The following is a 13,875-nucleotide window of genomic DNA, read 5'->3' as shown; positions in this document are numbered from 1 at the left end:
GAAAGGCAACTGGCAGAGGTATCTGGTGAAGGAAAAAAATCCCAGTAGGACCTAGGTCCCTCAAAAGAGGTTGAAAACTGGGGTTTTGTGGAAGTGGGACTTTCCTGTGAATTTGTAGTATCTTCACTTGGTCACTTTGTATCTGCACTCAGGTTGGAGGTTCAGTGTTTAAAAAAGAGGGGGGTGAGTGAGGGGTTGGGGTGAGGTTGTTTTCAGGTAGAACTGTACGCAACCCAGGAGGATAAAGGATCTAAGCACAAAAGGAAAATCCCTTTCCTGAGTCTCCCAAAGCAGCTCAGGGAGCTCATTTCTAATACCTCTAGTTTCTGGATGCATTTCTCTCCCTCGCGTTTCCCTTTAACACCCGGGATCCACTCACTCCATGAAAGCTAGTTCCTCGCCTCTTGGTTTCTTTCTCTCTCCTCAGTCTTCTTTCCATTCCCGGGCGCCCCCGGGCCGGCCCCTCCCTCCGCGCCAGCTTGCACCTCTCCCCAGCTGGGTGCACCTGAGGCTGGCTCGGGCTCCGGACGCGTGCGGAGCGCCACCGGGTGCGGTGGAGGCAGAGGCGCGCTGACAGCCACCTCCAGCCCTCGCCCGAGGGACAACACGCGTGGCGCTTGCTTCGGGGGCTATTCTCTGCAGCGGCCGCTCACGCCTCGCCTCGTGGTGACTATCACCACCGAAGCTGCAGACGGGCAGTTGTGCGCCCCCGGGGCCAGTCAGCCCGGGCGGCCGCTCCTGCTCCCCAGATGCCAGGGCCAGGGCGCCGAGCGGCCGCCAGCAGGAGGATGAAGGGCTCGGCTGGAGGAAGGAGAGAAAAGCTGCTGGGGGCGACGAAAGCTCAGCCCAGCCGCGGTAAGTTGAACGCAAAAGAGGTGTTTCGGTTCGGGTGGCGGAGTTGGCTGGAGTGCTGGGTGCGTGCTGGGTTTGTGCCCCCGCGAGAGGCGAGGCGCACGGAATGGGCATTTGCGGAGTCCACACCCGGGACGTCCCCCTTCTCGTGTACCCCATAACACCAGTCTGCCCCCCTGCCTCTTCAGCTCAGCGGCCAGCTGAGATGTGAGGTAGATGTGGGTGGGGGCCGGAGTGTCGAGCGCAGAGCTTGAGGGGCTCCCGCTGAGACCAGGGGCAGAGGAAGCAGCGGCGGGGGGCGACTGGGTCAGCCAGGCTCTGGGCTGAGCCACCGAGGATGGGCCTGTCTCCTATTGGGTGGGGGGGGAGGGGCGCTCTCCCTCCTTGGGAAACCTGGCGAAGTTGTTGGGATAGGAAAGCACAGCGGGCCAGCTTCGTGATTGTATTTTCTTTTTCTTTTTTATTTTTTCTTCCTTCGTCTATTTTTTTTTCCTTCTTCTTTCCTTTTTTTGGTTTCTTTTCCAAATCTTTAGGATGCACAGGATTTGCGGGCAGTATGGGAGGCTGTTGTGTTATAGGAAGCCTTCTTCCAGGGGAATAATTTTAGCATTCAGGTTGGACTTGGGAGGTTAGGGTAAATCGGTGTCCGGGGATCTGATTGCATTCCTGGTCCAGGGAACTGATTTCAGTGAGGGAGTGCTGGGTAAGGATACCTTGTGACTTCCAGCATTTGGGGAGATGTTTTATTGTGGGTGCAAATTGGGGTCAGAGGAAACCTGCCTGACCCAATACCGCGTTGCCCCTTGTGAAATGCTCAATTCCCTATGTGTCCCCCTTAGAGTTCAGACTTGTCTGCATCATGTATTTCTGGAGATAATGTTTGTCTGCTTCAGCCTGAGCTGCAGCGAAAGTAACAAGGGATGTGATGTTCCCGGGTGTTTGAACATTCCCAAATTCTGAAACCTTCAACTGACTTGGAAGACTACTTTATGTTTTGTAGGTGTATCTAAGGACCCTGGAACTAGTGCCTTTTTTTTTTTTTTAATTACATTCCAGTGTTGTTTTCTTGGAATGGGGGAAATTCTTTCTCTTTTCTTGAGGTTGTTTGTTGTCTGTTAAAAGTGATTTTCATGTCTAGTCAATATTGGTTCACCGTGTTCCCTGGAACCAACTGGAAAGGCTTATCTCCCTCTGGGTTTTCATGTCACCCTTGCCCTGTACTGGGTAATTTAGTCACTATACTCTGGTTTGTAAGCATGAAAGCCAAATGTGGGTCATTTCAAATTATGTAGATTGATGCAGCACAGTGTGTCTGGGTTTTGCTGCAATTTCTTCACATTTCCTTCCAGATGTTCCTCGGAAATTAACTTGAACACTCTATCCATGGAGCTAAAACATAGACTGGGGAATGGGCAAACCTCTTGAGTTAATGTATTATCTTGGATTTCAGGAAATGAAGTGCTGGAAGCTCGCTGTGTTAAGAAAAAGGATCCTAGGCCAAAATATAGGGTGTTTGGACTGCTTTTGCTCTGTGACAAAGTGGCTGAAGAACGTTTGGGGTTATTTGACAACAACAAGAACATTAGTAATGACATCTAACTTTTTTTTCCATTCACTGCACACTAAGCAACATATTAAGGACTTTACAGCTCCTGTAAATACATAACAACCCCAAGAAGCCAACATCCTTACATCTCCATTTTGTGGTTAAGGAAAAAGGAGCCTTAGACATGTAAAATTTGGAAAAATTGCAGAGTTAATATTTTAGAACCCAAGATTGCTGGACTCCAAAATTGGTTCCTTTAGCCACTATACAATCTTGTTGAACCTCATTTGAAAAGTGGGAGTACCATCTCAGTTCTCAACCCTATGAAAAATTAGTAAGGTGATGACCACATCATAGATTGATTGAGTCACAACTATTTAAAATCTTTAATTTAATAGAAGTGTCAAATTTAGGCTTCAAATCAAATGAAAATTGAGTGGCATTTATGTAGTTGGGGCTGCCATCTCTAGAGAGAGCTAAATGCTGAGGTCTTGGTGTTCCCCTTGACAGTGTTCCTTCTTTGAGTCCCTTTATTGTAAATCAATAGTAGTATAGTCTAGCCTTTCTCTTAACAATGTGTGATTTATAACGTCAAACATACCTGATGCTAACATCACATTTGTATGACTCTCTAGAGTTATTCTGAGGTCTACCTGGACACTCTTACATTTCAGCCAGCTTATAATTAATGCTCAAATCCTAATAAAATGTTGAATTTCTATTAAGAGATACTAGCAGCTTCTTTGAAAATTTCCTGTCTATTTTCAACAATATTTTCAAAACAATTACACCCCCTGCTGTGATTTGCTATTTACTAGGTGCATCAAAAGTTCAGTAATGAAAAATGTTTGCAATTCAACAAAACATATTGTCTCATCTATGATAACAACTTTGGCTAAAAGATTCACATCCAACTGAGGGCTTCTTTTATCTGAAATTTAATTAAAATGTTGCATTTCTTCCTGTAAAGTTTATGCAGGTAGTTAGGTACATGTCTTCCACTATTTTCTTAAAATCTCCAACTTTATAAATTCATTAGTGATGCGTTCTTCAGATAATTTATGCTCATGCTTGTCTAAAGATTTCGAGGTTTTAAAACTAAGAGCAAGAACAACAAATAAGATGCATGTGTCATATTTCTTCACAAGCTGTAATTATGCTTATCTGGGGAATAGTGGTATATTAACATATATTAACATTTATATATTAACATATATAAGTCATAGTTCTGATTTGCCTGTACATGAATAGAATTATCAGATAAAAGTATATAAATCCATCGGGATACTAATGATATTCACATCCCAGATGTGGGAACAGCTTTGGAAAATAGAGAATCTTTGAGAAGTTAGGTTGTTTTACTATGTTTCTTTGCACTTACATAGTATCCTATTGTTTTCAAGTAAAACTACATTTCTCTAATCTAGTAAACTAGTGGTTATTTCCATGATTTCTTTTGTTTTAGGGTTAAATCGTGTTTTCTGGTAGTAACTTGGCATTGCATGAAATATATATTTGTGTCTTTTCTCTTGGTGTACTCGAAGTTTTAAAAAAATCATATTTTGCCTACCATAAACAATACATTTCTGAATATATATGGGTTTTAGCAGGAATATAAAAATAGTGTAGTAATAACTTGCCTAGAGGTTTTATTTTTTGGAAGTAGGTAATGAGGTTGTTATAGCGATTAACATGTTTAACCTTAGTTATGAAGTATCGAGACTAATTTTGAATATGAATTCATATGAATTAATGCAATGAATATGCAATTAAACAATTGCAAAATACTTTATGAGGAGTTTCTTGTAAGTGGGTTAACCTTATAATCACATGAACATATGTTCTGTGTTTTACAAATTTTTTCAAGTTTCATATTTGCACAATAGTTATATTAGTTTGTTTTATATTATTTGATGATATGAACAACTGGGTTTCTGGTAAATGATTTAAACTCAATAAGCATCTGAGTCCCATTGATATCACTGAAGAAACTAATATTGGGGAACAGTTTTTAATTTTGAATGTTTCAAGAGCTTAGAACTCAAGGTACGTGAGACTCCTTAGTTTTTTGACAAGTGTTCTAAAGAGAGTCTGAATAAGATAAAACCTGTGGGTTGAACATCAAGCAACCACTTTAGTAACCTCTTAGGAAACCTGGATCAGCTCAAATGGAGTTATGTGCCTGAAATTCATTAGAGTGATTAATCTTTTGAACAAGTGAATAACATGTTTGAGATCTTTTAAAAAATTCTAGTACCTTAAAAATGTGTTAATTTATATGTTCTAGGGTCTTCTAAAATTAGCAGTAACTCCCCTTTCTGTATTGACCCAGGCTTTTCTTAAAAAAAAATAATAATAAAATTCGATGACAGGGAACTTTAAGGATATTGAGAGGAGGAGATGAATCAAATTTCTTCATGAAGTCTTTATCCCATTTTAAATGTGATTGTAGTCATACCCAGATACTTCTGTACCACTTTTAGTGTTTTGCCCAGATTGAGGATGGGATTCAAAGAGTATCTTCTTCCTTAGCCTACTGATAAACTGGTAGAGAATACTAGAACAACAGTCTAGAGTGATAATAGGGAACTTTAGACCATTTAATGACTTTGTTACTTTGTCTATAGTGTCATCCAACCATATGTTTGTTTCATCTTTTGACTTATTTGAAACACAAAGGGGCAGTTCTAGCTGATAATGGAATTACATGTAACCAAAACAGGCAGACATGCAACATTAATAATCTGGTCTTTTAAGTGAGAGGTTTACAGTAACGGAGAGTTCTTTCTTTACATCCATGCAGTTATGAAGCCCATATTCTGTCAAACAGTACTAATCTTGGCATATCTTCATTACCCATTAGACCTGTCTGTCACCATGAGAAGAACAAATACTAATACAGTGCAGTATTAAGGAGGTCAATTTGAGGATTTAACTAAGGGTTTCTCATAACATAGGGTCATACGTTCCCTGTTTAGTTTCTTTTTTGTGTGTGTGTGATCTTGTAATGTGTCCTTTTACATCTAAAGAGTTAATCACTGTTATTTTTATAATTTATTACTAAAGATATTTATTTATTTATTTATTTGACAGAGATTACAAGTAGGCAGAGAGGCAGAGAGAGAGAGCAAGAAGCAGGCTCCCTGCTGAGCAGAGAGCCCGATGCGGGGCTCGATCCCAGGACCCTGGGATCATGACCTGAGCGGAAGGCAGGGGCTTTAACCCACTGAGCCACCCAGGCGCCCCTATAATTTATTATTAAAAATTATTAGAAATTTCTCTCTCCTTTAACAATCTCTCATCTACTCTGGACTGCAATGAAAGAAAAATTAATGAGATGTTATCTTATTTTTATCTTACCTAGACAGAGGAATACACTTGAAACTCCAGAAGGCATCCTGAATAATCCAGATTTTAAAACTATTTTGTTTGAGAACAACTTTTATGCGTTGGTCTCAGTGTATCAAATCTATCCAGAACACCACGAATTTAAAGGAAAAAGATTTCAGGTACTGGGTTGAGTTCTTAGGTAGTCATGAATTTTACATTCATAGTACAATTTGGCATTAAAGTTAGATGAAACAGTCATTTAACGTGATGCAGTATTTACGAATGTGAACTCGAGACCTAGAAAGCCTGTACTTGAATCCTCGCTCTGTTCCTTACAAGCTGTGAGAGTTTAGCCAACTTATCATACATTTCTTGGCCTTATCTATAAAATGGTGACACGGAGTGGCCTATCTCATAGGTTGATTGAAGACTTAAGATGACACGTGTAAAGTGCTTCAAATAGGGGCGCTTGGGTGGCTCAGTGGGTTGGCTTCGGCTCGGGTCATGATCCCGGTGATTGAGCCCCGCATCAGGATCTCTGCTCGGCAGGGAGCCTGCTTCCTCCTCTCTCTCTCCCTGCCTCTCTGCCTACTTATGAAATAAATAATCTTAAAAAAAAAAGTGCTTCAAATTGTGTCTAGTACAAAGTGAATATGCCATAGTTATTAGCTATCATTGTCATACATTAGTTTTCTGTGGTTACTGCACCAGATTGCCATAAACCTGGCGGCTTAAGACACAGAGATATATTCTCTCACAATTCTGGAGGTCAGAAAACTGGTATCAGTATCACCAGGCTGAAATCAAGGTATCAGCAAAGGTGTGCGCCTTCAGAGGCTCTAGGGGAGGGTCCGTACCTTGCCTCTTGCAGCTTCTGGTGGCCGTTGGCATTCCTTGGTTTGTGATCACGTCACACTGATCTCATCTTTGTCTTCCCATTGCCTTCTCCCTGTGAGACTAATTTCCCTCTGCTTTTCTCTTATAAGGACATTTGTGATTGCATTTGGGCCTATCCTGGTAATTTAGTGCAATTTCTTATATTAAGATCCTTAGCTTAATCACATCTGCAATGATTATTTTCCCAAATAAGGTGACGTAGGTTCTAGGGGTTAGGATCTGAGCAGCTGGTGTGGGGAGTGGGAGGGTTGGGTGTACATTATTTTGCCTCCTATAATCTCATCCTCATATTCTTATACTGTGTTAGATGTGTGAAGAGATAGCAGAACCAACATAACTAAATTATGGAAAACGTATAAAGGATCAGAAATTTCATGTATTTTTGAAGCATGTTACCTTAATTTATGTTCAAAATTTTTACCAGATTTTTAGATCAAAGACTTCAGGGCCATTAATTATTTTCTGTTCACTTTAACATAATGCAGTCAGTAAATATTTGATGAGTGGTTACTATGTGCTAGAATACTGGTGCTAAGGATATCAATGCTGACCAGAAAAGCAAGGCCCTGGACTCATGGAGCATTCAGTGTATTTAAACAAATAGCTAGACAACTACTATCTTTTAACTAGTACTTTTAGGAAGTACAATTGGTTCTTTATGTTTAATCTCAAAATTTTAGAAACAAAGAATTGCTATTAAACTCACACTAGGGATAAGGAACTAGGCTAAGAAATACACATATGCATAGCTAGGATAGGACAGCTTTTGAACTCAGTTCCTTCTGGTCGTACTACTATATATGCCACTAAATAAAATGAAAAATCAGGAATAAATTTAACAAAAGAAATTAAAATACATTTTTAGCAATAAAAACAGAATTTTGTCAACCACATAATTAACTAGAAATATCAACTAATAAGGATATTATGGTTAATGGGACTTGGGTTTAACTGAAAAGAGCTTTTCTTTTGGAATTATTATATTTTACTTTTTTTTTTTCTAAAAGGTATTCATTGATTTTCTGGCTTTAGTGAATTGATACTATTTAATTACTTATTCTTTACCTTTTTTTTTTTTAAGATTTTATTTATTTGACAGAGAGAGAGCTCAGGAGCAGGAGGAGCGATAGGCAGAGGGAGAAGCAGACTCCATGCTGAACAGGGTGCCCCATGAGGGGCTTGATCCCAGGACCCTGGGATCATGGCCTGAGCCAAAGGCAGATGCTTAACGACTGAGCTGCCCAGGTGCCCCAAACTCTATCCTTTTTAAACAATAACTCCACATGCTTCTTCTTCCCATTCCCTGGCAACCATCATTCTGCTTTCTGTCTGTAAGATTTTGACTACTGTGAGTACCTCATACAAGTGGAATCATTTAATGTTTGTCTTTTTGTGACTGGCTTATTCCACTTAGCATAATGACCTCAACGTTCATCCAGGTAGTAGCATATTTTAGAATATTTCCTTCCTATCATCAAATGTATATATTACATTTTGTTTATCCATCATCTATCGATGGGCACTTGGGTTGCTTCGCATTATACTGTTGTGAGGAATGCTGCTATGAACATGGATGTACAAACATCTCTTCCAGTTTGCCTTCTATCATTAAAAAGATACCCAGAAGTAGAATTCCTGGATCATATAGTAATTCTATTTTTAATTTTTTTTGAGGAACTGCCATAATGTTTTCCCTAATGGCTGTACCATTTTTCATTCCCAGTGCACAAAGATTCCAGTTTCACTGATCCTTGCCAAAACTCCTTTTCTGTATTCCTTCCTTTTTTCCTTCTTTCCTTCCTTCCTTTCTTCCTTTCTTTCTGTTGTTTTAATGGTAGCGATTGTAGTAGACATGAGGTGCTATGTTTTACTTTGCATTTCCCTAATGATTAATGTATTGAATATCTTTTTGTGTTGTTTGTATATCGACCGTTTGTATGTCTTCTTTGGAAAAATGTCGAAGTCCTTTGTTCATTTTTGAAGTAGAGTGCTTGTTTTGTGGTTCTTGTTGGGTTTCAAAAGTTCTCTATGTAGGGAAGCCTGGGTGGCACAGATGGTTAAGCACACAGCACTTGGTTTTGGCTTAGGCAAGATCTCAGGGTTGTGAGGTTGAGCCCCATCTCAGGCTCCAAGCTTGAGTAGTGTAGTGTCTGCTTGAGGTTCTTTCTCCGCCTCTCTCTGCCCCTCCTGCTTGTGCTCTTGCTCTCAGATAAATCTTAACAAAGAAGTTCTCTCTATATATTGTTTGGAATATGACTTGCAAGTTTTTCCCATTCTGTGGGTGGCCTTTTTACTCCGTTGGTAGTGTTTTTTTGATGTGCAAATTAAAAATTGTTCAAAGTCCAATTTGTTCATTTATTCCTTTGTTTCCTGGGCTTCTGGTACCATATCTAAGAAACCAATGTCCCTTCTTTACCTCCTGGTAATGAGTTTGAGATGTTTTAAAAACAATGTAAAACACCGCTAAATTAAATTTACAAAATAAGGGACTAGAGTGAGAAGGAATTGACTATAGCTGCAGACTAACATACGAATTATCTCACAAATGTAATGTTGACCAATGAAGCCCAGAAAATCTAAAAAGCCTGATTCTTTTCACACGAAGTTCAAAATTAAGCTAACTTATGATACACCAGAGTTATCAGGGTGGAAGGGGCAAGGTGCTGAAAATGTTCTGTGTCCTAATTTGAGTGTTGATTAGTGAACTGATTCACTTGTAAAATTCATCAAATTGTACATATAATTTTTGTACTTCCCTGTATTTGAATTATACTTAAGAAGGTTAAAAATCAATTTGTCAGGGCACCTGGGTGGCTCATTTGTTAAGCAGCTGCCTTTGGCTCAGGTCATGATCCCAGGGTCCTGGGATCGAGTCCCATGTCAGGCTCCCTGCTTGGCCAGAAACCTGCTTCTCCGTCTGCCACTCCCCCTGCTTGTGTGCTCTGTCTCTCTCTCGCTGTCTCTTACTTTGTCAAATAAATTAAAAAAATCAATTTGTCATTCAGGTGCACAGGATGAAGAAAAATTTCCTTAGGAGTGTGTGTGGGGGGAATGTTTCAAGCTATTTATATTCTAAGGGTTTATCCATTTGGAGGACCTGGTGTATAAATTCGGCCTTAAGTTTTTAAACAACAATCAGATCCATTGACACAGATACCATCAGAACTATGTTGTCTAGGAGAAAAAGACCATTCCTAGGACTGAGACTGGAGGGAATTTTCTTCATGAAAGGGGAATTGAATGGTGCAGTGAGCAACATCTGTGTTGTTAATGCGGCAGAGACTTTCATAGGATCTTTCTGACAAAGTACAGAACAGTTTAATTATTGGCTGCTTAACTTTGGCTTACCTCTGGTTTGGCTTAACTTTAAGCATTTCAGAGTTTCTAGAGGAATGGGAAAGACATGTATCCCTTAGACAATGCTTTATAAATTTTGTTCCCTTTGTGACATTTTAAGCCATTGTTCCATGGCAGTGAGCTTGAGCCCACTTTCTTAGACAAATTCCTAGTGCTGGTACTATTTTTTGATGAGTTATAAATTGGAGTCAGCTTGACTCTTTGGGGAGCCTGAGAAAATGGATACTTTTGAGAATGAGACAGTGTGAGCTCCTAGCAAGTCCATGTTTGCCTAGATTAATAAGTAGGATACAGTGAACTGATTTGGATTTACCTTGGCAATTCATCACAGTTCTTCACAGGCCTCCCTAAGCATCAATAATCTAGATAATGATAGCTACAGTCCCATAGAGTAATTCCATTATGACAGGGACCATGTTGTATTAATCTTTCTACCTCTTGTAATGCTTGACAGTGCCTTGAACAGAGTAGGTATCCCCAAACATTGTTGAATGAGTAATTAAATTCCACTCTGTGGTGGACATAGACTCTGAACAAAATTGAGCTAAATAATTACCAAAGTCCAACAATACTCCAAAAATTGCCTCAAAAACAGCATAATAATCAATCAGATTTTGATACAGTGTGTCATTTGCTCTCTCCAGAGTTAAGTAGATACAGCTCAGTTACTGGCTAATTAATGGCTTTAGGAGGTTGAATAATGTTTTTTAGCCCTCATAAAGAAGAGTTTTGACTTTAGGAAATTGCTTACAAAATACCTTTTTCAGTTCTTAAGGATTTTGGTGAGCACTCTGTAAAAATTTCTTATTAATTTGTGGCATAACTCTTAATTATTTATTAATCCTAAATTATGTCTGATGCCAATGCATACTTCTTTGACTCTTTATAAATAAAAAACCATAACAAGTTAACCTGAAGAGATGACACCAGAACTTTAAAAAATGTTTTCTCTTTTTAGATCATAAATTAGAGCATGATTTCTTAATTTAAATTTTCAAAAGTTGAAGAGGAACCATTCAGAACTCTGAGGAAGTTAGAAGAAAGAATCTCTTCCTTTTTTTTTTTTTTTAAAGATTTTATTTATTTATTTGACAGAGATCACAAGTAGGCAGAGAGGCAGGCAAAGAGATAGGAGGAAGCAGGCTCCCCGCGGAGAAGAGAGCCCAATGCAGGGCTCCATCCCAGGACCCCCGGATCAGGACCTGAGCTGAAGGCAGATGCTTTTAACCCACTGAGCCACCCAGGTGCCCCAAAAGAATCTCTTCCTTAAGAGCTTGCCTTTAACAAAGTAAAATTTTACCTAATTAGGATGTCTTAGCATTGATAAGAAAGTTTGAGAAGACTAAACACTATTGAGGGCAGAAGAGGTTGCCATTATGTGAATGTGAACAACGGGATTCACATTTCTATATTCATTTAGAGCAAAACTTCTTTTCCTCTTAATGCATATACTAAAATCTAATATTGAAATAGTTTCACCGAATATAGAAATGACATCTGTATTTTCTCATTTGTTTCTTCCCACAAATAAGGGGGATAGGTGTTACCATTAGCCACATTTACTTTTTTTTAAGATAAGGAAACCAAAGGTCAAGTGATTTTGCAAGGCCACGTAACTTGGAGGTAGCAAAGCTGGATCATGAACTCACCATGTCTGACTCAAAGCCTGATGTTCTCTCTGCTACCCTGAATAGTTTCCTTTTCTTTTCACATACACAGTGAAATAGCTTCCGTTAAGTCTATCATACGCTGGGATGAATTACGGGGGACAGTCATAGTATATGACTGGAATGGAGATGAGAACAATCAATAAATGACAGTATTAAGGGAGTACTAATGAAACTTTAATTTGAAAATTGCTCTGAAATGTATTCCAAGATAGGTTTTATAACCATAGTCAGATTTGATGTGACGATAAACTAATTTTATGCAAATGTTAAAGTGACTTTAACAGTTATGTTATATACCTTGATGTGGTCCTTAAGGAAAATTGTCAGGACCATTAATACATTTCTAAATTGATTAGGCTAATTTGATACTCCAAAAGACATCTTCCTATAAATTAATGCTGCCTATTACAATCTGATTATGGCAAAATGCTTGCTTTCCATGCCCAAGTTTGAAAGTTTCCAGTCTCTGCATTTTTGTGCTTTCCCAGTTGTTGGCTTTCTGTTTTGTCTTGCCACATCAGAACAATGAATCATCTTGTCCATTAGCTGAGTTTGGAAATTCTGTGTTATTCAATGAAATTGTTTTTACTCCATCCCTCTGATAATTTGAAACCTGGCAACTTAACTACTTTCCCAAATGTGTTTGCGATGCAATGTCAACGAGTTTTGTTTTGCACAGCAAAAGACGGCAGTGTTTTTTTTTTTAATCTTTATAAGTAAAATGCAATATTTTAATAACCGACATTGTGTATTTCAGAATAATAAAAGGTTTAAGGTAATAATAGCTAGTGATCTCTAGAGGGGCAGCATAATCAAATAATATTAGAAGGCTCTCAATTTTTATAACCTGATGGAAACAGAAATGTGCCAACTGAGTGATCACCCTGATTATCAGAGTCTCATAGGAATACACAGTTATTCATTTCTATTTCATGAATTCTGACTAAAGTAGAGTCAAAACATTAAAGTCAAAGTGTTATTTCTTTGTTCCTAACACTGAAAGCATGAGGTAAACAGAGGGACACACAGTGAGACAACGTATGGCAACACAATGCACCTCTCATGCTCCCTCCAATGAACAGGGCATACAAGGGCATTGGTATTTGTTCATTTTGAAAGAATTTTTAAGACTTCATATCATTGTTTTGTTATTAAAATAAACAACATTGGATCTTGGAAATTGGCTCTTACTGAAGCATGAGTAGAGTCTAGTAAAAATGATGGTAATAAATTATTGAAATTTGGTTGTCATAATGTATATAGAGAATACAGTAAAGTGTGTCCTTTAAGATAGTCCTGAACACTGCACAGTACTTATTGTGTCTGGAACTAGAATCATGGTGCTGATTCCGTGAATATGGCTATTGTGTATGGGACTATAACATGTGTCCACATACTAAAGTAGTTTGGACATCACTGGGAGGTTAGTTTGAGGATGGTTTGGCATATTTTGTGGAAAATCATAAAAGTAGTTCACTCTAAAAGAAAATTACCAGACATATGTTTCAAAGAAATAAATCATGCTCTTCTAATAGCCTAGAAAATGTTTATTTAGGTCTTACTTTATTAGTTCCTGAAATTTTTCAGAAAATGAAACAAGTTGTCAGAGTTGAACTGTGAGCACTTTCCAAGATAAAATTGGAAATATCCCCAGAGAGGATGATTGTTAAAGCTAGTCAAGTGGCCGTGATTTTAACAGGATAATCCCAACCTCATGAGTCTGGCTGTTTGTAGCTCTTCTTTTGCCTTCCATTCCAGTAAGAAAGTGATCCCATAAACAATTTTGAGAACTTAACTCGCTGTTAAAAATACCTTTTCGTTGAACATTATGCTGCCTTTACTATATATATCTCATTCTCTTTTACAACCTACATAAAAAAATCATATGGCCAAGGAATGGAAATGATATCATACATCCATTTGTTTACATATGATTTATAACTAGTTTTCATACCAGTGAGAGATTTATTATTTCTATAGGGCATCATTTCCTGTCATTTCTACTGGTATTCCCATTGTCTTCTCAAGATGAGTTCATCATTTTGGCCCTGAATTCATCTCCATTTCTTCTTGACTTAACTTTTTCTTTCAATACCAACATTGTTTTCTCAGAGTTTAACTATTTTTGTACATTAAATAGCAGGTACCAATATTGACTTACACCAAACTTTTTTTTTTATTTACAGTGAGCTCAGATTTTTATTTTTTTATTTTTTTTTAAAG

General features: G+C 38.5%; 1 protein-coding gene across 1 annotated transcript in view; it reads left to right on the top strand.

Moving 5' to 3' along the window:
* The first annotated feature begins 602 nt into the window (after positions 1-602).
* ZNF385D (zinc finger protein 385D) overlaps positions 603-13,875 on the top strand; it is a 940,116-nt gene continuing 926,843 nt past the window's right edge. Inside the window, exon 1 of the mRNA XM_046001318.1 lies at positions 603-855. Coding sequence (XP_045857274.1) covers positions 750-855 — 106 coding nt within the window. The 5' untranslated portion in view covers positions 603-749. The remainder of the gene's footprint in view (positions 856-13,875) is intronic.

This window comes from Meles meles, chromosome 4, assembly GCF_922984935.1.
Source record: "Meles meles chromosome 4, mMelMel3.1 paternal haplotype, whole genome shotgun sequence".
Taxonomy (NCBI): domain Eukaryota; kingdom Metazoa; phylum Chordata; class Mammalia; order Carnivora; family Mustelidae; genus Meles; species Meles meles.
This window is presented reverse-complemented; position numbering and strand designations above follow the sequence as displayed.